The sequence below is a fragment of the Lutra lutra genome, chromosome 7 (genome assembly GCF_902655055.1).
Source record: "Lutra lutra chromosome 7, mLutLut1.2, whole genome shotgun sequence".
In the NCBI taxonomy this organism is placed as follows: Eukaryota; Metazoa; Chordata; class Mammalia; order Carnivora; family Mustelidae; genus Lutra; species Lutra lutra.
This window is the reverse complement of record NC_062284.1, coordinates 74,739,982-74,765,171: the sequence shown is the minus strand read 5'-3', so window position 1 is coordinate 74,765,171 and position 25,190 is coordinate 74,739,982. Positions and strand designations below refer to the sequence as shown.

At 54.6% G+C, this 25,190-nt stretch overlaps 1 protein-coding gene across 4 annotated transcripts; it reads right to left on the bottom strand.

Annotated features, from left to right (window-relative positions):
• On the bottom strand, positions 1 to 22,767 carry NYNRIN (NYN domain and retroviral integrase containing). Of its 4 annotated transcripts, XM_047738150.1 has the most exons (9): positions 22,278 to 22,767; positions 21,922 to 22,136; positions 11,116 to 11,783; positions 9,461 to 10,993; positions 8,466 to 8,596; positions 8,278 to 8,374; positions 6,449 to 6,550; positions 6,121 to 6,222; positions 1 to 4,584 (listed from the first exon to the last, which is right to left on the bottom strand). In XM_047738150.1, exons 2-9 carry the CDS (start codon positions 22,117 to 22,119, stop codon positions 1,734 to 1,736), a joined length of 5,682 nt encoding a protein of 1,893 aa, XP_047594106.1. In that variant the 5' UTR covers positions 22,120 to 22,136; positions 22,278 to 22,767; the 3' UTR covers positions 1 to 1,733. The 4 variants fall into 4 exon arrangements, with proteins under 4 accessions (XP_047594106.1, XP_047594105.1, XP_047594107.1 ...); XM_047738149.1 differs by having other exon boundaries at positions 21,922 to 22,767; XM_047738151.1 differs by having other exon boundaries at positions 11,116 to 11,300; positions 21,922 to 22,767.
• Positions 22,768 to 25,190: the final 2,423 nt, after the last annotated feature.

Below are 25,190 nucleotides of genomic sequence, written 5' to 3'. Positions count from 1 at the left end.
TCCATTTGGATCCATTTATTGACAAATCGAATGAAAAATCATATAAAAGGGTATAAGATCATAAATGTGGTTAACAGCGAGGGTGGGGGGAGGGAGACGGGATGTGGGTCCAGCATGGAGGAGCAGGAGGAGGTTGGCATACCATCGGAGGGAGGAGGCAGAGAAGCGGAAACAGGGAAAAGAGGAAAAAAGGTATCTGCTAGCAATCCCACAGCTCACCTTTCATTTCTCAGCTGTCACCCATTCTCTCCTGGACAGAATGGACAGCTGGAAATGGTTTAAGAGTAACATCGAAGCAGTTTGTCTATAAGAGCTGGGAGATGGGGACTTGGAGAGGATTCTGAGGGATTCCCTCCCTTGAACCTGTCGCCACCACTCTGTTTAAAGCGAACTGAGAGTTGGGAAGCAACTCAGCCACCAACTAGCTGTGTTGGGCACACGGCTTCCCCCTTTGGGCCTCTTGGTAAAACCAGCAGATTGGACACGACAGTAGGCAATGCCTAGCTCTAGCAGTGTCAAGTGCTTTGGCAATCTGGGCTGGGCCGGGAGACTGGCTCCACTTTGGAGAAATAGAACGACTCAGAGGCCCCCGCCAGAGTGACACGGTGCTGGCCTTCACCTGGAACTACTCTGTTGGTGGAACTGGCAGCCACTCGGAGGGGTCAGTGTTAAGCATACACACCTAGGAGAAATTCACTCTCCCTACAAGATATCTCTGCAGAGTGGCTCGGAGGGAGCTGAGGTTTGCTGTACACATAAGGCAGGTGCCGGGGACAGGTGATCCAACCAAAGCAGCCACACACGGTGCAGGGTCTGGGGGACACACAGCACAGTAGACATGGGAGGAGAGGGCTGTGGGCTTTGGGGTGCGGTTGGGAGGGAGAGCCATGCCAGCACGTCACCATGTGCCAGACTGCTCATTTCAGATGCCCTGCCCCCCTTGAAACAGAGGCCTGGGCCCCTAGGTCTAGCTGAAGTAGCTTGTCAGATAGAGATGCCACACTTGGCATCAAGATCCTTGATTTCTGTATGTTGACACCATTGAAGCAGGAAATGGGGACTTGTCTCCATTGGCTGGAGCCAACTGAGGTAGGCTGACTGTCTCCCCTTAACATTCCCCTGTGACAAGTGGGATGCTCTATGTGGCCAGCCATACTCCTACCCCAGCTCCGAGCCCCGGGCTCAGGACGGCCAGCCCCTCCTTGACAGCTGGGCAGACCTAGCCTGGCCTGAGGAAGGTGGCCATGAGACTGGGAATGGGCTGTGACAACCTCATGGATTTGTGTCAGCTGTGATAACTCAAAGGGCAAAGGGTCCCCAAATGAACAGTTCAGGGGAAGTCCACATTACAGGAGGGAATGTAGTTCCGATTCTGAGGCCCAGAATCATACCAGAAGTAAAACTCTGGGGGGCATGTATATATACATGCCCGCGTGTGACAGGATGATGGGGAAAGACATTGAGCCTGGCCTACCCTTCCCCCAGGGTGAAATCGCCAGAGGCCCATATCTCACAGCCTTTGACACATTCTCCCAATACCCCAAACTGGGGATGTTTCCATAGGGACACCTGTCCCCAGTTCAAGGCAATTCAGCAAAGCTTTGTGAATTAACTTCTCCACAAAAGGCACAACCGAGGCCCCCAGGGGGCTGTGAGACCACTCCCCGGGGCTGGGGGAGGCCTAGCAGCAAAAGCCCAGGACCTTGGAATGGGGGGCTCTCCCACCACCCCGGTCATTGCTCCAAGACCTTGAAGGACAGGGGTGTGCCGCTCTTGGCAAAGGCCTTCATCAGACTGCTAGGATAGATGCAGCCAAGCTTCTCCGGAGTTGGGAAGCCCCAGACCCTGTAGAGGGACAGGCTCAGGCGATCCCCAATATAGAAGGGGCCCACCCATTTGGCACTGCTGCCGTTCCTGGGGAGGGACAGCAAAAGGACTTGGTCACCCACATTCCACTCCTTCTCCTGACTCTCCCGCTTGAAACGCCTGTTCTCTGCCTTTTCACTAGCCTTGTCAGCCACCCGCCAGTGCAGCTCCAGCAGCTCCCCAATGAGCTGCAGCAGGAAGACATCCATCTTGAGGCCTTCGATATTGGCACTGCTCATCTCCCACCACAGGGGCTTGCCGAGCCTCACTTCGTCTCCTGTCAGGATCTGGACAGGCGTGGCCTGGGTGGAGGAGGCCCTGAAGGCCAGGTGCAGCAAGGGCAGGGAGGCTGCCCACTTCTTGCCATGCAGGAAGATGAACTCCTTGAGGGCCCTCTTGAATTCCCAGTAGGCGTCGGAGCTGGTCAGGCAGGGGAACTGGAGGTCCCGGCTCAGGGAGGCTGCCTGGGCTCCCAGCGCCAGCCCACAGCTCACCAGGACGTGCCGAGCGAACTGGGGGCCCTGGGCGGCCTCCAGCTTCACGGGGACGCCCCACCTGGCAAACACATGCTGCAGCAGCACCTGGGCCACCGCCGTGTGCGTGTAGGGCTTCAGTGGGAAGGCCTCCACCCACCTGGTGTTGGGGTCGGCCACGATCAGCACATGCTTGTGGCCCTCCTCACTGATGGTGATGGGGCCCACCACCTCGATCTGCAAGGTGGACCAGGGGGCAGTGGACCTGAGAGGCCACGGGGACTCAATGACCTTCAAGTCACTGCCGGTGAGGTTCCGTGGGATACAGAACAGGCAGCTCCGGCAGTAGTCCCTCACATGCTCCTGCATCCCGGGCCACCACCCCAGCAACCGCAACTTCTTGTAGGTCTCCTCGGGCCGCTGGTGGCCACCCAGGGGCAGGTCATGCACAGAGAAAATCAGGTCCCTCCGGAGTTGCCTCGGGACCACCCAGACCCTGGGTCTCTTATCCCCCTTGAACATGAGCAGGCCGCTCTCCTGGTCGAGGCTGAGGGAGTTAAAGACAGAACTGAAGGGGGAGGAGCCGGGCAGTTTCTGCCCGACCCGCAGTTTGGCAATGACCTCAGCCAAGGTGCTGTCACTCTGCTGCAATGCCAGCAAGTCAGGCCTCTTGCCCATGGTGTGGGGGGACACGACGGGGACCGGCATGTCCTTGGGCGGGTCCCACCACTGCCCACCCCCCTGTGCACCCTGTTTGGCCAGGGTGTCCACCGTCACGGCAAACAGGGAGCCCCTGTAGGAGGTTCGGTAGATAAATGGGAGGGAGGAGAGGCCAGAGGTGAGCGAGATGATGTATGAGAGCAGGCTTGGGTGAGGTAGCGGGGCCCCGTCTGAGGAGAGGAAGCCTCGAGCCCTCCACAGGGGCAGGAGCTCCCAGAGGAGGCTGAAAATCCAGTTGCAGTGCGTGAGGAAAACCACGGGGAGGCGGGACTGGCCGAAGCGCTCCAGGCCACAGGCCACGGCTGCCAGGTGGGCATAGGTTGGTGTGTAAGGGGAGCAAGAGAAGGAAAGGGAGACTGGGGCGCTGGTGGGAGACAGGACATAGAGACCAAAGCCGGCACACCACTCGTCCTCACGGTAAAAGCAATAGCCCGACATGTGGATGCAGACGAAAGTGGACAGGTCGGAAAAAGGAGGCAGGACCTGGAAAAAGCGAGGCATCGAGGATGCGGGCGTCAGCAGCCGGTTTTCTCCCAGCAGGCCTTGGAGAAGGGTCAATTCCAGGGCCCTCTTGCCTTTGTCCTGTACCAGGAGGGACCATCGGATCAACCATGCTTTGGAAACCCTGCGGCCCTCCCGTGCCTCGGGGCCCACGGTGGTCCGGGAGGCGTAGGAAAGGTCCAGGACCACTGGGGTGTCTCCAATGCAGCGGGAAAAATGTTTGAGGGCCCAGGCCACAGCATAGGGGCTGTCTCCCCCTGACTGGGGGCCCTCACTCTCCTCGTCAGGGAGGAGAGGTTTTGAGGTATAGGCTATGGGGTGCTTCCTCCCTGAGTGCTCCTGATAGACGACGGCCGTCAGGGCCACCTGGCTCACTGTCACCTCCAGACGGAAGGGCAGCTGGGCATTGGGGGCCGTCAGACAGAGGGCAGACACCAGGGCTCGCTTCAGAGCCAGGAAGGCCTTCTCGTGCTCCCAGTCCCACTGCCAGTCCGGCTTCTGCTTGAGGAGGCTGTGCAGGGGGCCCACGAGAGCTTCATAGTCGGGGATGACATCACGGTGGGAGTCCATGAACCCCACGAAGAAGGACAGGGCAGTGAAGTTGCTAGGGATGGTCAACTGAGCCAGCTGGGCCAGGACCTGCTGGCAGGGTGCCTTCCCGTCCCAGGGGATGCCCAGGTAAGGAGAAGCTGGCGCAGGCAGAAGATCAACGTCTAGCGCCCCGTCTGGGGGGTCGTGGAGACTGAGGCACCGGAGGATTTCCTCAGAAAGGGAAGAGCACTCAGCCCTGAACACTGAAGCCAGGGAGGAGTCTGGGGCGTCTTCTTCAGGCAGCTCCTGCGCCCCCTGCCCCTCCCTCTGCTCCTCGTCCTGCCCCTCCTCCTTCTCCTCCTGGACATCCTCTATATTCGGCAGACTCTCGGGAGGCGCAAGGTCGACACCATCGCTAGGCTCAGAGGTGCTGGCCGAGCTGGGAGGAAGGGTCTTCCACACCTTCAGGAAGTTGCCCACATCAGTGTCCAGCCTACACCAGAAGAGCAGAGCGGAGACACTAAAGGGCCTCGTGGAGGACGGAGGGGCCCCGCAGAGGAAAACCACATCTGCAGGGCCTTGCCTCATGGCCAAGTGTCCCTGAGGCCGGGCCAAGTGCCAGCCAGGGACACGGCAGAGCCTCTGTCAGGAGCCCGCCCACCGCCACCCCCTCCACCTCCAGTGTGGGCTGGGCCTCCATGTCAGAGATGCAGTTGCCCCCTGAAGCCTCAACCAACCAAATCCTCATTAACCAAGCAACATTTTCAACCAGATCTAAGCCGATGACTTGGTAAGAGTGAGGCAACTGGCACTTCCAACTGGCCCCAAGGACGAGCAAGCCAGGGGAAGATCAAGAGAGGGAACAGGGCCCAATGAGGGATCGGGAGGGGACAGCAGACAAACGCAAGGAGATGAAACTGAGCTCGCTCGCCCTGGGAACAATCAGTGTCCATAAGGTCCTGACCAGAGTTCCCTGTGGGGCCCCAGCAACTGGGAGGTGGGCAGTAAGGTAGCTCAGAGGGAGTGGATACCAGGGCATCTGAGTTACTGCAAACCTGGCCCAGGATGACGGTCATGTATGTCTAACCCCAGCTGTAAGAATCAAAAACAAGGGACCCCTGGGTGGCTCAGTTGGTTGGACGACTGCCTTCGGCTCAGGTCATGATCCTGGAGTCCCTGGATCGAGTCCCGCATCGGGCTCCCGGCTCCATGGGGAGTCCGCTTCTCTCTCTGACCTTCTCCTTGCTCATGCTCTCTCTCACTGTCTCTCTCTCAAATAAATAAATAAATAAAATCTTTAAAAAAAAAAAAAAAAAGGAATCAAAAACAATACATAGGGGGGAAAATCCATCAGAATGGACTCTAGCTCAGCTGGCCTCGTTCACCAGGAAACAAGAATGAGGCTGTCCACGGCAGCACCAGTGTGATAGCATAACATGGAAAATGTCAAATGAGCCTCAAGGAAAGATTCGCTACATCTGCTGGGTACTTGTGGAATGGAATGCCACACAGCCATTAAAATGAATCACGTGAGGGGCGCCTGGGTGGCTCAGTGGGTTAAGCTGCTGCCTTTGGCTCAGGTCATGATCTCAGGGTCCTGGGATCGAGTCCCGAATCGGGCTCTCTGCTCAGCGGGGAGCCTGCTTCCCTCTCTCTCTGCCTACCTCTCTGTCTACTTGTGATCTCTCTCTGTCAAATAAATAAATAAAATCTTTAAAAAAAAAATGAATCACGTGAATTCACGTGGCATGGATCTGGGAAAAAAAACAATAAGACGTTGAGTACAAATGCCAGCTGTGGCAGGGTGCGTGCAGTAGGAAAGCACGTGGGCAAAACTGGAAAACTGAAAACCACTCTACGGTTGGTTTATGGAGGCATCAATGCGGGAGAAGTGTGAAGACCTGAAAAATATAACTACTCTGCTCATCGTTAAGCACTAGACAAACGTTGGCTAACACTGAGGCGTTTCTGGTCGGTCCCGGGGTGGGGGAGGTAGGGGCTGGGAAGCAGCAGAGGCCCAGCCCATTACCTGTTTGGCTTCTTCAGAAACTCATCCAGGGTAGGACCATCACGGCCCAGGGGGTCATCTGGCACCATGAAGAGATTCCCCGCAAAGGTAAAGGGTAGCAGGCTGGACCCGGGAGAGAGGAGACGCGGTCATAGGGGAGGCCTTGACCCACCCATGGCCCCATTGCCCTCCCGGGTGTCCGTACAGGGGTTGAGACCCCCATCTCCTCTCACAGGCAGGTGCTGGTGGGCACAGCACCAAGGCCCCTCTCCCGGGCCCAGCACCCACTGCCACGGGCTGCCTGACATCCCCAGGCAAGGAATGGCTCCACCCCGGGGGATGACCTCACCGATCTTTGACCATCAGTTTCTTGGAATTATTCATCAGGATGTGGAGCTGCTCATTGGTAACGATGATGCCGTCTGTCTCCTCTGCCAGCTTCACCATGAACCTGCAGGGAGAGGGGCTGCTGCTCACCACCCGGAAAACCTTCCTTGCCAGGCCTTCGGGGAAAATGAACTCACAGTGCACGTGGAGGTGTGCTGACCAAAGAGGCTGCCCTGGTGGTCGGGGAGCCAGGGCTCGGGAGCCCATGCCCTTGTCTATGTGGCCATCCGGGGTCACCACTAGCCCCTGAGAGGGGGAGGTTAGATACACACCCCCAACCATACAGGGGTCTGTACATACAAGCACAGACCCCTACTGAAGAGACACACATTCACAGACACATGCACAGACACACACACGGGAACCCGCACACTCGCCCGCATTCACACATGCGTTTTTTACCGCTACCGTTTCCACATAGACAAAATGGACGAAAAATACCTACCCTGTATGGCTGTGAGGATTAAACTAAGTGAGACAGGACACTGAAGTGCCTGCCTCAGTGCCTCCCACACAGCATGCACACAAATATTCCTTTATTCCTCTTCACCAGTGCACAACATTCCCATACGTGCCAAGACAGACATACATACGTCTCTAGGTACGTATACACGCTACATATACACACCTGTATGTATGTATGTATATACATATAACCATATATAAAAACACATACCTGAATAAACAAATCCACTTTTCCAAGGATCACCTCTCCTTGAAAGAGGGCTGTGACCAGGAAAGAAAGCAAAGGCCACCTACTTCTCGGCATTCCCCGGAAGCGGCCATTCTGGTGGCCGCAAGCATGCTATTCCACAAGTGCCCAGCAGAGGGGCCTCTGCAGAAAAGCCACCTTCCCTCAAAGCCAGCCTGGAAACTGGAGGCACTTCAAGACCTTACCAAAGGGCCTAGCCCTTAAAGGAGGGATGCCTGGGCTATCATGCCCAGCCCTTCCCAGGCTGGGTAGAGGCCAGGTCTTGGGAAAAGTGGGCAGAAGCCGAACTTCTCAGTGCCCAGCACAGGAGGTGCCTAAGGGCAGCCAAGACCTGCGTGTATCCGGCATCGGCTCCAGCCTAGGACCAGTGACCAGGGCAGGACAGTCCCTACCCCCACAGAGGCAGCATCACAACCCTCCCCCACACCACCCCGCACCCCCACCCAGTGCATACTGGTCCTTCAGCCACGCTGGGGACTAGGTGTTTAGGACTGACAAGTAGGGAGGCCCTAGGGCTTTATCGAGGAGACAGGGCCAGTCAAACTCCATTTTCAGAGCCCAGCCAGGGCTCCAAGCACATACAGTCACACACATGCCTCCTCCAGGTGCCAGGGCTGGAGGGAGGAAAAGACTAAGGCAGTTCCTTGAGACATTAACTTTAACCCAAACTGGAGCCCTGAATCAGTCACTTGGGGAAGCAGCTCACTGGAAACACCAGAAATCCCCTGGGCTAATCCTACCCAAAGTGGTGGGTCTCAACTGGTAGGTCACAGAAGAAGAAAGCCTGTTGACTAAGGGAATGCAGCTGCAGAGTCCCAAAATCGGACTCACCCTTGGCCTTGGGGAGGGCCAATCTTGGAGCCCTCTCCTCATGGTGTCCCTCCCTCAGCCTCCAGAGGGCCCCACGCCCCAGGCCATCCTCTCCAACGTGCCCCTAGTGCCCCTCGGAAATGCAGGCCTCCATCTCCCCAGAGCAGGGGAGGCAGGACCCCGCCTGACACAACTGCCCAGCTCCCCCCCCGCCACGCCCCCAGCCCGCCCCCGGAGCCCTACAGAAGGCAGGCCTGGGACTAGCACACCTGTAGTCATAAGTGGTGATCTTCTTGCCGTTCTCAAGCTGGGAGGGGGTGATTGAAAGCATCTTGAGGGAGTGCAGCTTCGTCAGGAAGTGGCTCTCTGGAGGCGAAAGGCAGAAGACAGAGATGCTCAGAGGACAGGCCACCAGGCAGAGGCCATGGTCGGGATGGAGAGGCAGCAGGCAGCTCACCTCTCACCCTCCGGTTCTTCTTCAACTGCCAGGTGGGTACGAACACAGTGACCTCTCGGTGGCCCCGGTTCCAGAAATACTGCACCGCCATGGCAATGCCACGGCAGGAGAAGAAATGCTGGAGGCCATGCCTGGAGGGGCGGGGGGGGCAGGCAGGAGGTGAACAAGTTCCTCCTGAGGAACATGGCCCTGCCCCTCCGCCCTCCCTCAGAGCCAGGCAATGCCACGCACCCGCATCCGCGCCAGCAATGCCCTTGTCCCTTTCCTCCATCATCGAACATTCTGGAAAGACCCACTCTGTGTGTGTTCGCATGCTTGGGTGGGGGGTATGTTGTGCACCTGTATGTGTGTATGCGTGCACGTGCATGCGCATGAGTAGGGCCCTCCAGGGCAAGAGGAAAAAGAAGGCAACCTCTACACCCAAAGAACTCTATTCAGTGCTAGAAGCAAATGAGCAGCCATTGCCACTAAGTGTCTGCTGGGAGCACGTTCAGCACAGTAACTCCCATCCTCTGTGGGGAAAGACCACAGGCCTCCGACACACCTGGGCGAACATGTGTACAGCAGTAAGCGCTGGGCAGGCAGGACGGTCTCTAAGGGTTGGTTAGCGGAGGCAGAAAAGGCCACATAAAGGACACCTGGGCTGGCCCACCAGGCTCCGGCTCAACACTGACCGCTGGCCTGGGGTTGACAAACACCGTACCACGTGGGGCAGGCCGCAGTGGGAGCACAGGCCTTGGCAGGGGACAGATGGGAAGCCAAGGCCAGCCAGGCCCCCTACTAGGCTCTGGAATCTGGGGCAAGAATCGTCACCTCTTTGGGCCTGGCTCTGCTTCCATCAGAGGAAGAAGAGAAATCTCCCTTCGCGGGGCTGTCTTAACCTTTCCGTGCACACTGCCGTTTCCCCATTTGAACCCTGTGGCCCCACCCGCAGAGGTCAAGAGGGGATGCCACACTCTGTCCCCCTGGGCCACCCCACGCCCATGGGTACTCACACCATGGCCACACTGCTCCCATCGATGACCACTCGCCGCAGGCCCTGGTTCCCGGGTTCCCCCGACAGGTTCAGCTCAAAAGGTGTGTTCAGGGCCTCGTGGTACCTCTGGAAGCTGGTCACCGTGCTGTTTGCCTGCGGGTGGCGAGGCGGCTGCCTCGGGGGCCCCTCCCGCGCCCCCAGGAGCCCCTCCGTCTGAGCTTGGTGCTTACGACCAGGAGCCGACGTGCTGCCGGACTGGGGGCCCTGCCTTTCGGCCTCCCCCTGGCCCTTTGGAAAGGAGGTGTCACCCCTTGACGAAGACTGGCCCTCGCTCGGGAGTTTGGCTGCACCCGAGACCGGCCCCGGATCTGCGAGTGTCTTCTGAGCCGCAGGAGTTTTGGGAGCTCTGGAGGCTTTGGGGCCAGCAGACCCTGTTTTGGCTAGAGGCCCAGTTTGGGCTTTGGGATTTTTGGGCCCTGCAGGTGACGATTTCGCCGAAGGCGTTTTCTGAGCTGCGGGAGCTTTTGGATTTGCAGGTGCCCCTGGAGCTGCTGATGCCGGCGGAGCCATGGCTGTCTTCTGAGCCGAGGGCACCCCTGGAGCTGCTGGCTTCGTGGGGGCCAAAGGCACTTCGAGAGCTGCAGGTTCCGCAGGGACTGCCAGCGTCGTCTGGGCTGTAGGCACTTTGGGGACTGCAGGCAGCCCTTGATCCGCAGGTGGGGTTTGAGCTGTGGCCACTGCTGCAGCCATGGGCACTTCAAGAGTTTCAGGCACTGTTTGAGCATCAGGTACTGATGGCACGGTCGGCCCCCCTTGAGCCACAGGCCCCCCCTGAGCTGTAGACACTCCTTGCCCTGGCAGCAGCGCCGGAAAGGGCCCCTCTTCTGGCCCCTTACTGTCCCACTGCCCACTTCCTTGATCCCCCGGCTCACTTCCAGTTTGCAGCGGCGGTACAGAGGTCAAGGGTGGCCCTATCTGGGGAAGTCCGGTGCTAGTCTTGTCTTTTACACCTGAGCCCCCTGAGACCACCAATAAACTCATGACTTTCGGGGGGGTCTCCGGCCTCGGGCAGTTCTGTAGGGCTACCTCTCCTCCTGGTCCGGCGTCTGGTCTGCACTCGGGGCTTTCCATGCTGGGCAAAGGAACCAGCTCCTTCTGCTTCCACTCAAGATTCAAGGGCAAAGGATTCTGCCCTGGTAGCTTGAACTGAATGGGGCCTAGGGGCCTCTGCCAGAAGGGGAAACTGAAGCATGCCTGGGACAGGAGCCAGGCCAGGTGGAGGGAGTGCAGCTCATTGATCCTCCAGAAGGTGGCGGCGATAGCCCCTGGCCACAAGGGCCCAAAGGCTGGCCCAGGGGTCCAGGCCTTCCAGGGCGGGCACACGCCCAGGGCTGACACCGGGGGCTGGAAGGGGAGTTTGTCTTCCGCTCTCTGGCCTGGCTTCTGCTGGGACAGTGCCTGTGCATGGGGCGCAGAGTCCTGGCTGCTGGTGGCTCGCGCTGGCCCTTCCTCTCGACCACTGTCTGCACCACCGTGGCTGTTGGAATCGACCCTGGAAAAAGCCCAGGTTTATTGGAAGGGTGGATAGACCACGAAAGTCCCCCACAACTTCCTTGGGGGTGGGAGAGCAGGGAGAGGATCAGAGAAGCAGAGAGCTTCTTCAGCAGAACTTACCGTACCAGCTGGTTCGCTGTTTCCTGTTGTGTGTTCTGGCCCGGGGCACCCAAGACCAGGGCCCTGGTGGCTCCCAGGCTGGTTAACCTCTTGGAATGTTCTAGACTCCTGTTCTGGAGGGTCCCCACCTCCAGGAAGGGCCCAGGACCGTCTCCCACAGACACCATGGCCGGGCCTTCCTTCTGCTGGTGGGGAGGGCAGATCAGGACCTCGGGGTCAGAGCGTGACTCGGAAGTGCCGATGCGGCCGAGCCACTCGATGATGTCCTCCTTGCCCGCAGCGTCCCGCACCAGGCTCAGCAGCAGCTCTTGGACCGCTGGGGGCAGCTGCAGCAGATCCCCTGCGTACTGGTCACCGCGGATCCAGACCAGGGCCCCGAAGGCCCTGGTCACCTCGGCTTCCCAGATCCCCCGGGGGGTGAGCAGAGCGGCAGGGCCCCAGCGCAGCCGCCCCACCAGCTCCTCCAGCCAGTTCTGGGTCATGATGAAAGACTCAGTCAGCCCCCCCACCATCAGGGAGCCAGGGGGGCCAGGCACCAGGTAGGCCAGAGTGCTCCAGCAGAGACAGTCGAGAAAGAGGCCCTGGGCCCCAAGGAAGGCGCAGTGCAGGGCCTGAGGGTAGCGAACCTCCTTCCACAGCTCCGGGCTGCACAGGCCCTTCAGATACTCCTGAAGCCACAGTGGGGAGAGGAAGCACAAAGGAAGTCATCCTTTTATGGGCTTGCACTCACTGGCTTGCACTCCCCATCCCAAGGCCTGCCCCTCCCCAGGGACTTGTCCTACCATAATCCAATGCTGCCCCCATGGCCAGCCCCTCTCTCCTGGTCCTGCCCCCTCACACACTCATTTCTTCCCAGGGAACTCTCCGAAGAGATGAGAGAGGCACCCAGGGGAAGGGGAAAGCACCTAGGCTTGGAATCGGGGCCCTTGCTCTAGTTCCAACTCGGCTGCACCAGGTGAGGCAGATTAACTATGGAACTTTACCTGTTTCCTGAGACCTCTCTCCTGTAAGATGGCAGGTTAAGTGAGATACCCCAGTCCTACCCTGCAATTCTAGAAACAGGAGCCAGCTAGAAGGGGAATTGTACACTCCTGAGTATCCTCCCTGTGCCAGGAACCTATGTGTCCTGGGGCAAGTGATCTACCCTCCCTGTGCCTGCGATTTCTCATCTGTTAAATGGGGATAACAGTCCCCCCTCATTAGGCTAATATGAAGCTTCGATGCCTTAATACAAAGGAAGTGCTTAGCCTAGAGTCTGGCTCAACCTATTCCCATTCTGCATGCTCAGAAGGGACACCTCGCTTGCCCGATGACACACACCTACAGGCTGATGGGCCAGGAGCACAATCCACATCTGTCTGACTCTGAAACCAGGGCTCTTTCTACCTCCTCAGACTACACAGTAACCACAGGGTAATCCTGTGGGATTCTGGCTTAATCCCCCTACAGAAGGTCTCTAGCACAACCCATATCTATAACCATGGAAACTCTGTTGCCCAGAGGGAAGAGGAGGAGGAGGTAAGTCACTGGGCCAGCACCTAGGGGAGCCCCACAGATATGCATGATGGCTGAACCAGAACGAAGGCCTCTGGCTCTTGGGCAGACCATTTCCTCATGTTTACAGGCCTCACACACTCAGGCTTCAGCAGCCGCTGGGAGGGGACAGGTTGGAGCTCTCCCATGCGCGACTAAGCTATACCAGCATGGCCCCCTGAGTTCCAAGGGAGCATGGACACTTCCACTTCATCAGCCAACCTATGTCGATTACACTCGCCCTCATATCCCTCCTGTCCCTCCACATCCCCATATCCCTGACTGTCATCCCTCTTCCTCTTTTCCCCTAACAGTTCCATTAGGGAGCAAAGGCTCCATTTTAGATCTCCAGCAGCTGTTCTGAAGACCACTCCAGCCCCTTGCTCAGAACCATGCTTACCTCTTCCACCTGCGCTGGGCCACAGACCTCCAACCCCTTCCCCAAAGGGCCTAAAATACACCTAGGCACTTAGGCCCAGGTCTAACCCCTTCGAGATCAGTCCAAAACCAGCTCAAAACCTGATAGACATCCCAAGCCATCACCTCCCACCCAGAAATTCAGCCGGTCCCGGTCCCACTGCCCAGCAGGGTGAATCTGACCAGGAGCGGGATAACTGTCACAGACCTTAACCAATCCCCACCCCAGCACCCTACATTCCAATTACTTGAAAAACAATATGTAAAAATGAAGAAACATGCTAGAGAAGAAGACTGTGGGTGGTTTCTTCTCTTTGTGCAAAGAGCTTAAAATAGTTATTGTTCCATTAACTATTCAATATTTTTTAAAAGATAGATTAAAAACTAAGACCATTTTCCAAATAATAAATGTGAACTAATATTCATTGAATACTTACTGTGTATCAGGCTTAGATACACATGATCTCATTTATTCCTCTCTCAGCCCTAGAAGGAAATGGCTACCATCCCCATTTTAGATGAGCAAGGAAGGGCACAAGTCCAAGGTTACACAGATAGTGGGCTGGGATACTCAGGCACTCTGACTCCAAAGTCTGGGGCCTTAGCCACGGGGCTGTCTATACCATTCAGCAAAAAAAGGTAAAGAAACAACAGAGTTGTAAGTTCGAGCCCCACGTTGGGTATAGAGATTACTTAAAAATAAAATAAAATAAATAATAAATAAAATGTAAAAGTAAAAACAAATAAATAAAAAGGCAGACTGAGGCAAAGTTGTTTGAGGAGTAGTTAGAGCCAGGAGATCAACCAGCCCCTCACATGAAGGCTGGGCAAGTACCTCCACACACTGGGAGGTTTGCTCTCTAGACAAACTAGCAGGCGAGAAACAAGGTCACGGGATTAGAGGTTCATCACCATAGTTGAGGGTATGCCAGCAGCCAGACCGTGACCCTCCAGGACAGAGAACAGAGAAATACATTCTGGAAATCTGGCCAGCCAGAGAGACCTAAAGATCACCAAACAGGCTCCCTGATAGACAGCGCCCTCAGGTCTCTGCACAAACAAGTTCAAAACCAACAAGAGTCAGCCTCGTGCAAGGATTACCATGACACATGGGAAAAGCTTCTAATGTGAAATAAACACACAGGGGCGCCTGGGTGGCCCAGTCCATTAAGCATCCGACTCTTGATCTCAGCTCAGGTCTTGATCTCAGGGTCAAAAAAAAGGAAAGATGGAAGGAAAAAAAAAAAAGAGAGAAGAAAACATACAGAAGGGGGCAGGGGAAAATTTGAAGGAAGAGAAACAAGGCAGAGAGAAGAAAACTTCAAAACATTTACTATCATTGCTCTCAGGGAGATAATATACAACACTGGCACATTAAACAAGAATAGGATACTATTTTTTTTCAAGATTTATTTTTTTTTAAAGATTTATTTATTTATTTGACAGAGAGAGAGAGAGAGAGAGAGATCACAAGTAGGCAGAGAGGCAGGCAGAGAGAGAGGGGGGAGCAGGCTCCCTGCTGAGCAGAGAGCCCGAGGCGGGGCTCAATCCCAAGACCCTGAGATCATGACCTGAGCCGAAGGCAGAGGCTTAACCCACTGAGCCACCCAGGTGCCCCAAGATTTATTTTTTTGAGAGAGAGTGTGTGTGCAAGCTGGGAGGGCTGGCAGAAGGAGAATCCTCGGGCAGACCCTGGTGAGTGTGGAGCCCGAGGCAGGGCTTGATCCCAGGACCCTGAAACCACAACCTGAGCCATAACCAAGAGCCAGCCGTTTAACTGATTGAACCACCCAGGCACCCCTTTGAAAAGAGAATTCAGAGAAACATAAGTGACTTTTTTTTTAAGATTTTATTTTTAAGTAATCTCTATATCCAATATGGGGCTCAAACCTACAACCCGAGATCAAGAGTCACATGCTCCACCAACTGAGCCACTCAGGCACCCCCATAAATGACTTTAAGATATTAAAAAATATGATGGCAGTGGAGCACCCAACTCTTGATTTCAGCTCAGATCATGATCTCGGGGTCATGGGACGGAGCCCAGGTCAGGCTCCATACCCAGTGAGGAGTCTGCTTGAGATTCTCTCCCTCTCACTCTGCCCCTACCCTCCCAAATAAATATATAAGATCTTTTAGAAAATTAAAAAATAGGGACGCCTGGGTGGCTCAGTTGGTTAAGCAGCTGCCTTCGGCTCAGGTCATGATCCCGGCGTCCTGGGATCGAGTCCCGCATCGGGCTCCTTGCTCGTCAGGGAGCCTGCTTCTTCCTCTGCCTCTGCCTGCCATTCTGTCTGCCTGTGCTCGCTCTCTCTCCCTCTCTCTCTCTGACAAATAAATAAATAAAATCTTAAAAAAAAAAAAAAAAGAAAATTAAAAAATAAAAAGGTTGGAAGATAAACTTCAGGAAATATCCAGAAAACAGAGCAAAAAGTCAGAATTGGAGAACAGGAGAAAAAATAAAAATAAGTACACCAGGCCAGAAAGCTCAATGTCTGAAGAGGAGTTCCAGAAAGAGAGGATAGAGAAAACATGGAGGGAAGAATCATCAACAAAATAGTTTCTGAATATTTTCTAGATCTAAAGAACATGAGTGTCCAGACAGACAGGCCCACAGAGCACCACAGTAGTAACTGAAGATGGATGAGACAGACCCAAACAAAGGGTTCCTACTGAGAAACCTCAAAACAGCGGGGAAACTACAAACTTCCAGAGGAAAGACATTTCACACACAAAGGACCTGGGTCCTGAAGAGCTTCAGATGTCCCAAAAGCAAGAAGTCAATGGTGTAAGGCCTCTGCATTTCTGAAGGAAAATAATTTTCCATTTATAATTCAACAGCAACCAAACTATCAATATCAAGTGGTCTTCAGACCGCCTATGTAGATATGCAAATATGCATACCATTTTACCTCCTATAAAACCTTTGGGTTAGTTGGGGTGCCTGGGTGGCTCAGTGGGTTAAAGCCTCTGCCTTCAGCTCAGGTCATGATCCCAGACTCTCTGCTCAGCAGGGAGCCTGCTTCCTCCTCTCTCTCTGCCTACTTGTGATCTCTATCTGTTAAATAAATTAAAAAACAAAACAAAACAAAAAAACACCTTTGGGTTGGGGGAGGAGGCTTTCTCAGGAAGCTACTGGGGAATATCTTCCAGCTAATCAACAAAGGAAACCAAGAAAGGACATCGGAAGAAAGCAAAGAATCTCCAGGACAACGACAGACAAAGACAGATCTCAGAATGGATCCACCCATTCAACAAATCATCACTGAGCACCTACTAGGTGCCGGCCACTGTTCTAAGAGCACAAGCATCCGTAGGCAAGGGAGACAGCTAGTTTGGTCTAGAGGGTCAGACTCAAGAGACAAGCTTGTTGAGAGCAGTCACCAGCATACCCTTCAACACTGTACCATCTTTCTCACTTGATGACACCACCGATGGATGTGCTCCACCAACCCAAGAAAGAAAAAGATACGCAGTCCAGGAAACAAGGCATTTAACAAAGAAAAAAGGCAAATGATGCCAAGGACAGCAAACTGAAGTCTCGGATGCCAGCTGTGCAGTCCTGGCTAGACAGAAAGATGTCTTCAAGAAAAAAGCTGGAACTGAACAACACCCTGAGCGCATAGATTGACCTTCTAGAAAACTGTAATGAGAGGCTACTGAAATTGTAAGAATTGGCTACAGGTACAAAGGAAAACCAGCAAATTGAAAAACAAGGGGTTCTTAGCCTTAGTGAAGCACAAAAGTCAGAAAGAAAACATAAACTTCACGCCCAGATGTGAGTGACGCAGGTTTGACCAGAAAACTGAAATATATAATTCTATTGGGAAAAAAGAAAGGATGGCGATGTAAGGGACTAAAAAAACTAATAGTACACTATCTGTTATTTAATTGAACTTAAATTTTAAAAAGAGAAAAATACATGAAAAAAATTAAACCAATTAATCAAAATATAATAATATACATATATACATATGTGTGTGTGTATATGTATGTGTGTGTGTGTGTGTGTGTGTGTGTGTGTGTGTGTGTGTATACACTATTTTTTTTAGGAATGTGGAGATGAGGAAATGCCAAAGGGAGTACTGTCTAGGAGGAAGAGCACAGAAGAGGCAGTTGGGAGGGACACGGCAGGGAATCACAGTGTCCTATTGTCCGCTTTCTGAAAAGTACTGGACTTTTTAATTGTGCATTACCTTTATAGAAGAAAAATTAAGTTTAAAAAAAGAGAGAGAGATTAGTTGCCCAAAACACAATTAGGTGTGTTGGTAAGAGATTGACAATCAGCCCCTGGGGGCGGTGGGGTGGGGGGTGGCGCGATGATAGCCCTGATTTGTAGCATTTGACAATTTCTATGGCATAAATACTCCCACTATGGCTGATTTCAAACTACCAGTGGGGTGCCACTGGTTTGCAAACTTCCTGAAACGTTAGTAGGGATTAGTAGCACCCAGCTCCAGCATATCCCTGGCCACCAACTTCCATGTGACTTGCTTACGGAGTGGATCAAGGGACCTATCAGCTTCTGGATCAAGGGACCTATCAGCTTCCATCTGACAATCCGAGCCCAAAGTCAGCAAACCACGCCCTGCCCCACAGCTCTCTGAACCCAGTCTCTGGTTCCTCCTCCCCTCCCTCCACCATCTCCAGAAAGGAAGCATCTCCAGAAAGGAGGAAAGTGAAATGTCACCTCTCCTCTCTGTGCTCAATGCTTCCTTGCCATTGTCAGGGACAGAGCGCTGAGCAGGGCTTGTCCGTGGGAAACTCGGATCACTATTAAAACTCTCCTTTCAGGGATGCCTGGGTGCCTCAGTCAGTGAAGTGTCTGCCTTTGGCTCAGGTCATGATCCCAGGGTCCTGAGACCCAGTCCTGCATCGGACTCCCTGCTTGGTGGGAAGCCTGCTTCTCCCCCTGCCTGCCGCTTCCCCTGCTTGTGCGTGCTCTCTCGCTCTCTTTCTCTAACAAATAAATAAATAAAATCTAAATAAATAAAACCCTCCTTTCCACTTGCAGATCTCACCTCAGAGAGGCCAGGCTCCCCCAGTGTTTGTTTTTTGCCACTGGGAAGGTGATTTCTGGCAAATGACTTCATTATTTCTTAAATCCCACCACAAGATAACAATTTAAAGATACTCGAGTTCTACAGACATTTTCCTGGAAAGCCAGTGAGTATAATTCAGAAACATACCCAGGCCCTCCTCCAGATGAGCCTGTCTCCTTCACCCCTCCTCCCCTCCCCATCCAGCCACCCCCATGCTCACCCCTCTCCCATCCATCAGCCTCTGGTCTCACTAGGTCCTCTCTGCCCATTGGCCTGAGTATCACAGCACGTTATCAAAGTGCAGGCTTCGGTGTCCCTATAGCTGGGATTAGAGTCAGCCCCAGCACCTCCACATGGAAGCCACAAGACATCATTAGACTTGAGAAATTGTCACGGATCAGATTGCTTGACCCTGGGGAGCATTTCGTCTTACTTTAATTTCAGCTTTTCATTTTACAAACAAGGAGACTGAGAATCAGAGACAAAAGCACTCGTTCAAAGTTGTACAGTAATAACTGACATCTGTGGGTGGCTGGGTCGGTCGGTTCGGCGCCCGGCTCTTGGTTTCAGCTCAGGCCACCAGCTCAGGGTCCTAGGATGGAGGCACCTCCCCTACCCCATGGAGCCCTCGATGGGGAGTCTGCTTGAGGATTCTCTTCCTCTTCCTCTGCCCCTCCCCCCAAAATAAATAAGTCTTTAAAAAAGAGTAACAATAACTGACATCTATATCACATAGCTCTCCACGTTTGCGAACATTCTTTTTTTTTTTTTAAGATTTTATTTATTTATTTGACAGAGAGAGATCACAAGTAGGCAGAGAGGCAGGCAGAGAGAGAGGGGGGAAGCAGGCTCCCAGCCGAGCAGAGAGCCCGATGCGGGGCCAGATCCCAGGACCCCGGGATCATGACCGGGGCCGAAAGCAGAGGCTTTAACCCACTGAGCCACCCAGGCGCATCCCCCCCTTTTTTTTTAAGATTTTATTTATTTCTTTGACAGAGATCACAAGTAGGCAGAGAGGCAGGCAGAGAGAGAGAGAGAGAGAAGCAGGCTCCCCGCTGAGCAGAGAGCCCGATGCGGGACTCAATCCCAAGATGCTGGAATCATGACCTGAGCTGAAGGTAGAGGCTTAACCCACTGAGCCACCCAGGTGTCCCGACATTTGCGAACATTCTTAAGCCTGCATTATTTCAGCAGACTCACAACCCCTCCATGATATGGGTGTTATATTATTATTTTAAGGATGAAGAAATAGGCTCCAGAGAGAGTCAATTATTTTTTTTTTAAAGATTTCATTTATTTATTTGACAGAGAGATTACAAGCAGGCAGAGAGGCAGGCAGAGAGAGGAGGAAGCAGGCTCCCCGCTGAGCAGAGAGCCCGATGCGGGGCTCGAGAGCCCGATGTGGGGCTCGATCCCAGGACTCTGAGACCACGACCTGAGCCGAAGGCAGCGGCCCAACCCACTGAGCCACCCAGGCGCCCCGAGAGTCAATTATTCGACCCTGGTCACCCAGTTAGAGGCTAGAAAACCCTCAAGATCTCAAATTCTCTCTGCCACATTCCTCAGTCCCAGACACAGCCTGGTGACAACAGGTTGAGCCCAGATCTCCTGAGTCCTGGGACAAAGCCTTATCCTCCCAACCTCCCTGCTCTCCTGCTCCAAACCTCCAACCGTCTCTTCTCTCTGCTCATTTTGTGCAATAAGAGAGGGACTAACCTAGAAGACCCTCATGTTATATTTCCATCTTAAACAGGGCCTTTCCCTGAGGGAAGACAAAGGGGAAGGAGGTGACAGGTAGGGGAATCAAGAAAGCCACTGGTTACATTAGCAGGGCCTGGGGTGTGAGGGAGGGAGTGGCCCACGGAACCCTGAGACAGAGTAGGAGCAGGAGCAGACAGGTCTGGAGAAGCTGATCCAGGATTTAAAGCAAGGGGCAGGAGCGCTAGGCACCTCTGAAAATACAAATCAAAAGGTTGAGTTGTTCTATTTCAAATTAATAAAAAGATTAAGAATTGGGGTGCCTGAGTAGCTCAGTTGGTTAAGCATCTGCTTTTGGCTCAGGTCATTTTCCCCTGAGTCCTGGGATCGCACCCCGAGAGCCCCTAGCCCCGAGTGGGGCTTCCTGCTCTGCGGGAGCCTGCTTCTCCCTCTCCCTGCCATTCCCCCTGCTTGTACTCTCTCTGTCAAATAAATAAATACAATCTTTAAAACAAAAAATAAAATAAAATAATAAAAAGATTAAGAACGCAAAACAACCCCAAAGGCTCCTCTTGTTAGCCCACCCCATTCTAGCTACGGAAAAGTCTGAATCTCAGGGGCTCCAGCCCATCCAGTCTCTGGGCAGGCACCCCTCCCATCCCCCTGCACCTCTGTCAGAACTGGAAAAACTGCTGACCAAGCAGCTCAGTGGAGGGGCTGAGGGAGGAACTTTCCAGCCTGCCTGCCTGCCACTGGCCAGTGTATTCTGGGCTCCCCCACCCATGGCCTTGACCAATTAGGATATTGGCATGGACCCAGCTGGAGAAGGGGTGTGTGTTGGGGGGATGGGAGGGTGAGAGGTGCAAAGGAAGTGGGTGACCTGGGACCCAGGGAAGCTGCAGCATTCCTACCAGGAAAAGATAAGGGAATCTAGAGGAAGAGGGAGACCTTGGCCATGACTGGGAGTCAGAGGGAACCCGAGAGGCCCAAGTGGAGAAGCTTGAGAGAGAAGCCAGAAAGAATGCAAGAGAGGTGCACTGTGACCTACCCTGTCCAGCACCCAGCCCCACACAGCAACCCCTTTCATCTGAAAGCCCATAGCCCTCCTCCAAGATTCCCACCCATCCCCAAGGACTGCTGTCTTCCAGAGCATCTGCACACACACACACACACACACAAACACACACACACACACACACACACCAGCCCCTGCAAGAGGCTGCCTAGGGCATCAAGAGTATGGGGCAGGGAACCCAGAGCCCTGGGTTCTGATTCCAGCACTTGCCACCCTCCCCCCATCCCCACCTGACACTGTGAGGTCATGCAAGCCCCTTACCCTCTCCAATCCCCAATACCACATCTGTAAAATGCCAGCATTGTTCTAGAAGGGTCTCTAAGGGCCCCTCCTGTCCAGCACTCTGAGAGGCTCGAAGGGGGCAGCCCAGGATTTAAGGAGACTTAAAAGGAAACAGAAGGACCTGCGCCTTCCAGCTTCTTGGTAGAGAACAAAGAGGTACTGCAGAGGCCATAGAAATGCTAGACTTGGGTGCCTGGGTGGCTCAGTGGGTTAAAGCCTATGCCTTCAGCTCAGGTCATGATGACACGGTCCTGGGATCGAGCCCCGCATCAGGCTCTCTGCTCAGCGGGGTGCCTGCTTCCCCCCGCCTCTCTCTGACTGCCTCTCTGCCTACCTCTCTGCCTACTTGTGATCTGTCAAATAAATAAATAAAATCTTAAAAAAAAAGAAAGAAAGAAAGAAAGAAAGAAAGAAATGCTGGACCTTAAGTTGTTCCCCAGATGAGGGAGCAGGCTATGGATGCTGGGGTCCTGGCCATGTAAGGCTCATGGGGGAACACACACCATGGAGGCTCTCTCAGCGCACTTGAGAGACAGAAGTGACATGCAGGAGAGGGGTGAGGCCGAAAAGAAAAAGGGAACCAGAGGGAAGGAACCAAGGCTGCAGATCTGGAAAGACAGGAGACTGGCCCACTACCTGCCCGCCATAGTGCCTAATCCAGGTCGAGGGACCTCTGGGGACCCCCTCCTCCCCTGGGCAGGGGAGCGTGAGAGGAGTCTGGCTGGAAGGGGCGGGTGGGGGTAGGAACGAGCTGTTTACCTTGGCTTTGCTCATGTTCTCCTTGGGCCCCTCGAGCTGCAGCCAGAAGTAGGGGGTGTCTGGGCGGCTCTGGAAGGCGTTCAGCTTGACCCTGAAGATGCGCTGCACTTGCAGCCGCTGCCGCTGCACCCGGGGCTTTGATTTGGTCTGCACCATGAACCATTCCTGCGCCGGAGGGTCGCCCCCGGACAGGAGCATGGCTGCCCCGCCCGTCGCTGGAAGGAGGGCGCCGACAGTGTCACCGGGCTCCCAGCGCGGGAGGCGCCCCAGCCGGGTGCCGGAGGAGCCCAGGCCACGCCCCCTCTTGCGAGGGGCGCGCCCCCCCGCCGGGGCCGCGGTCCTCCCGGCTCGCGTACCCTACCGCCACCGCCCGGGTGCCGGTCCGCCCGAGCTGCGTCCCTTTTGGCGGCGGCTCCCGCGACAATCTCTTCCTGCCAGGGGCTGCAGCTGGGGGTGGGACCGCTGGGGCTCCCGCCGCCCTTCCCTCCGCCCCCAGCCTTTCCCCTTCACCACTGCGCCAGCCCCCGCAAGATGAACCCTCTCTCCGCCCCCCGTGTGGCTAGAAGGGGCGCGGAAGGCCGAGGGAGGGGGCGACGAGGTGGGGGGAAGGGACGGGAGGGTCCTCGAAACCTCCGCCTTCCACCCAAGATTTAGGCCGCGAGCCAGAATCAGGGGTCAAAGTTAATTTCCTTCCACGTTCCCCTTTCCTGGGTGGAAGGAAGAGGAAGAGGAAGGAGGGGCGTTCGGTGCGGGAGAGGGGGCTTGGTTTCTGGGACTTTCTCCCAGCTCCTCCCACCGCGCCCCTCCCAGCCCTCCCAGGAGTAGCGGACCGGTGCCACTCCTCCCCCTGCAACCCCCTCCAAGGAAAGGGTTAAGGGAGAGCAGGGTGGGGAGCGGGGGAGGCCGGGGCCTGAGGAAACTCCGGGCTGGAAACCTAGCAGGAAGCTGAGAGAAACGGCACCGCCTCCCCACCCCACCCCCAAGTCTGGGGACAGCCAGCCGGGGCTGGCAGACAGCCCAGACCCTCCTGAAGCCCCCAGGGCTGGAGGGGCGGGAGAGCCGCCCGAGTTTTCAGACGCGTTGTTTATGAAAGCCCCTTTTAGCGAATTTCAGTAATGCCGGGAGGGGAGGCTCCAGGATTGGAGTGAGGGTCTGGCCTGGAACGCCGCCTTTGAGGGTTCCCTCAACCCTTGACCCACAGCCAACCGTTTGGCATCAGCGGTCAGGGAGCAGCTCTGGGCTGGGGGAGGCCAGCCTCCAACACCCCGCGCCAGAGGCTTCACCGGCACAAAGAACACCTTATGCAGCCCTGCAGCCTGAACAACCTAGCTCTGTGGAAGGGCACAGTCTGGGTCCTGGGCTTCGGTGACCTTTATTTTACAAACCCCAAATGAGACCAGTATTCCAACAGGCACAAGTGTACCTATGGGGAAGGGCAGTGGATTTTAATTTTAGGCCGGCCCTGGAACATCTGGCCGGCCTGGGCCATGGCATGACTGTGTGCATGAAGATGAGGGGCGGAGAGCACCCCACTGCAAGGAAAGGGCCCAGCTGGGGAGAGGAGGGGGCTCATACCACTCTTAGTCTGGACTGGACACAGCCCATCCTGTCCCAGACCTCCCCGACTCCTGCTGCTTCTCCCTAGACTGGAATCCAGAAAAGGAGGAGGTGATGTGCCGCCTCTGGCTCCACAGCCTTCTGCTCAGGCCCCATCTGATGTCCCTGTCCTGCCCTTCTAGAGCACCTGGAAGCAGACCCCCAGGGTGAACGTCAGGTCCTCTCTGCTCTCTTCCTACCTCTGTCTGCTCTCCGTTGATCAGAAGAGGCTCCTGCCTCTTCTCCTCGGAAGCAAGGTGAGAGCCACCTACCCCTGGTCCTCACTAATCCCTGAATAAATACAAAACTCTTGTTGACCTTTTCCAGCTGACTGTGGACCCCACGCACAGTGTCATCTTCAAGGAAAACTCGCAGGTTTAATCCTAGGTCCAAGGGGCCATGTGGAGGATGGAAAGAGGTCAGGTTTAAGAGTCAGGTACTTGATAAATGGATCAAAGAGGGTAATTTACGTAAACTCTTGCGATTGAATTTCTTCAGCTCATAAAAATGGGGATAATAATCCCTACAGCACAGGCTGTAGATCTGACCGTACAGGGACCACACCTAGCACATTTTCTGGCACCCAGTAGATACCTGATACATTTTAATTTTCCCTCCCTAGATCTTGTCTCTTTCCCCACCTCACCTCTGGCCCATATGTCACCAGAGCTTCCCAGAGATCCCCTCTTCCCCACTGTCAGCAGCCTGGCTCCTGGATGGGGCTTTCCTCACCCTTCCTGCTAACCCATCCCCTCCTTCTGCTTCTCCTCCTGGATATAGTCAATTTAATTAAATAGCCTGGCTCCAGTCCTGACTTCACCAGTGATGAGTTGTGCACGATTAAGCAGGTAGCTGAGTCCTTGACCTCTCTGGCCTTCCTCATCTAAATTCATTCACTGGGCCAAATCCATTCACTCATTCAACAAATTCAGTACATCTTTATTGTTTACTCTAAGCCAGGTCCTGGGAGTATAGCATTGACTAAATTAACTCCTGGCACTCATGGACCAGGAGAAGAAAGAAGAAAACAGCTGTGATTTCAGGGGATGGTAAGTATTCTAGAGGAAAGAAAGTAAGTTGTGCTGATGAAGTGCCAGATGGGGCCTCTGGTGAAGAGGAGAGTTCAGCTAGAGGGAGAGCAGGAATGGGCACTGAGATGATAATGTACAAAGCTCTTAACAATTTTTGATCCAAGCCTCCCCCAGCATGAATCTTTAGTGATTCCTTGCCTCCAACATAGGTTAAGACTTGCTCGATTGTGTTAAGAGGCTTTCCTTGCCCTGGCCCAAGTCTACCTTCCCAACCTTGCATGGAAGGCTCCCAGCTCAAGTTAAGGAGAATTTGATCTGTCTGGGCATGTCTGGCAACAGGAAAGCACACCCTGCCAGGAGCCTGTTTGAAAAGGAATGAGAAGCCTCCAGAAAAAGATAGAGATTAAAGGAGGGGCGTCCCTGGGAGCCTGACAGATAGGCCTTTTCCAGTTGCTGGAGGTGGGGGTGGAGAGCCTTGGGATCCAGGCAGCCTGCTTGGGACCTTGGTGTGGGAGTAACCCAGAGCAGAGACAGGCTTCTCCCTGACTTTGCCAGAATCCTGAGCAGCTTGCCCTCTCCCACTGGAACAGAAGTGGCTTCCCAGAGGCACAAAGAATGGTCAGGACGTAAGGTTGTTCCAAA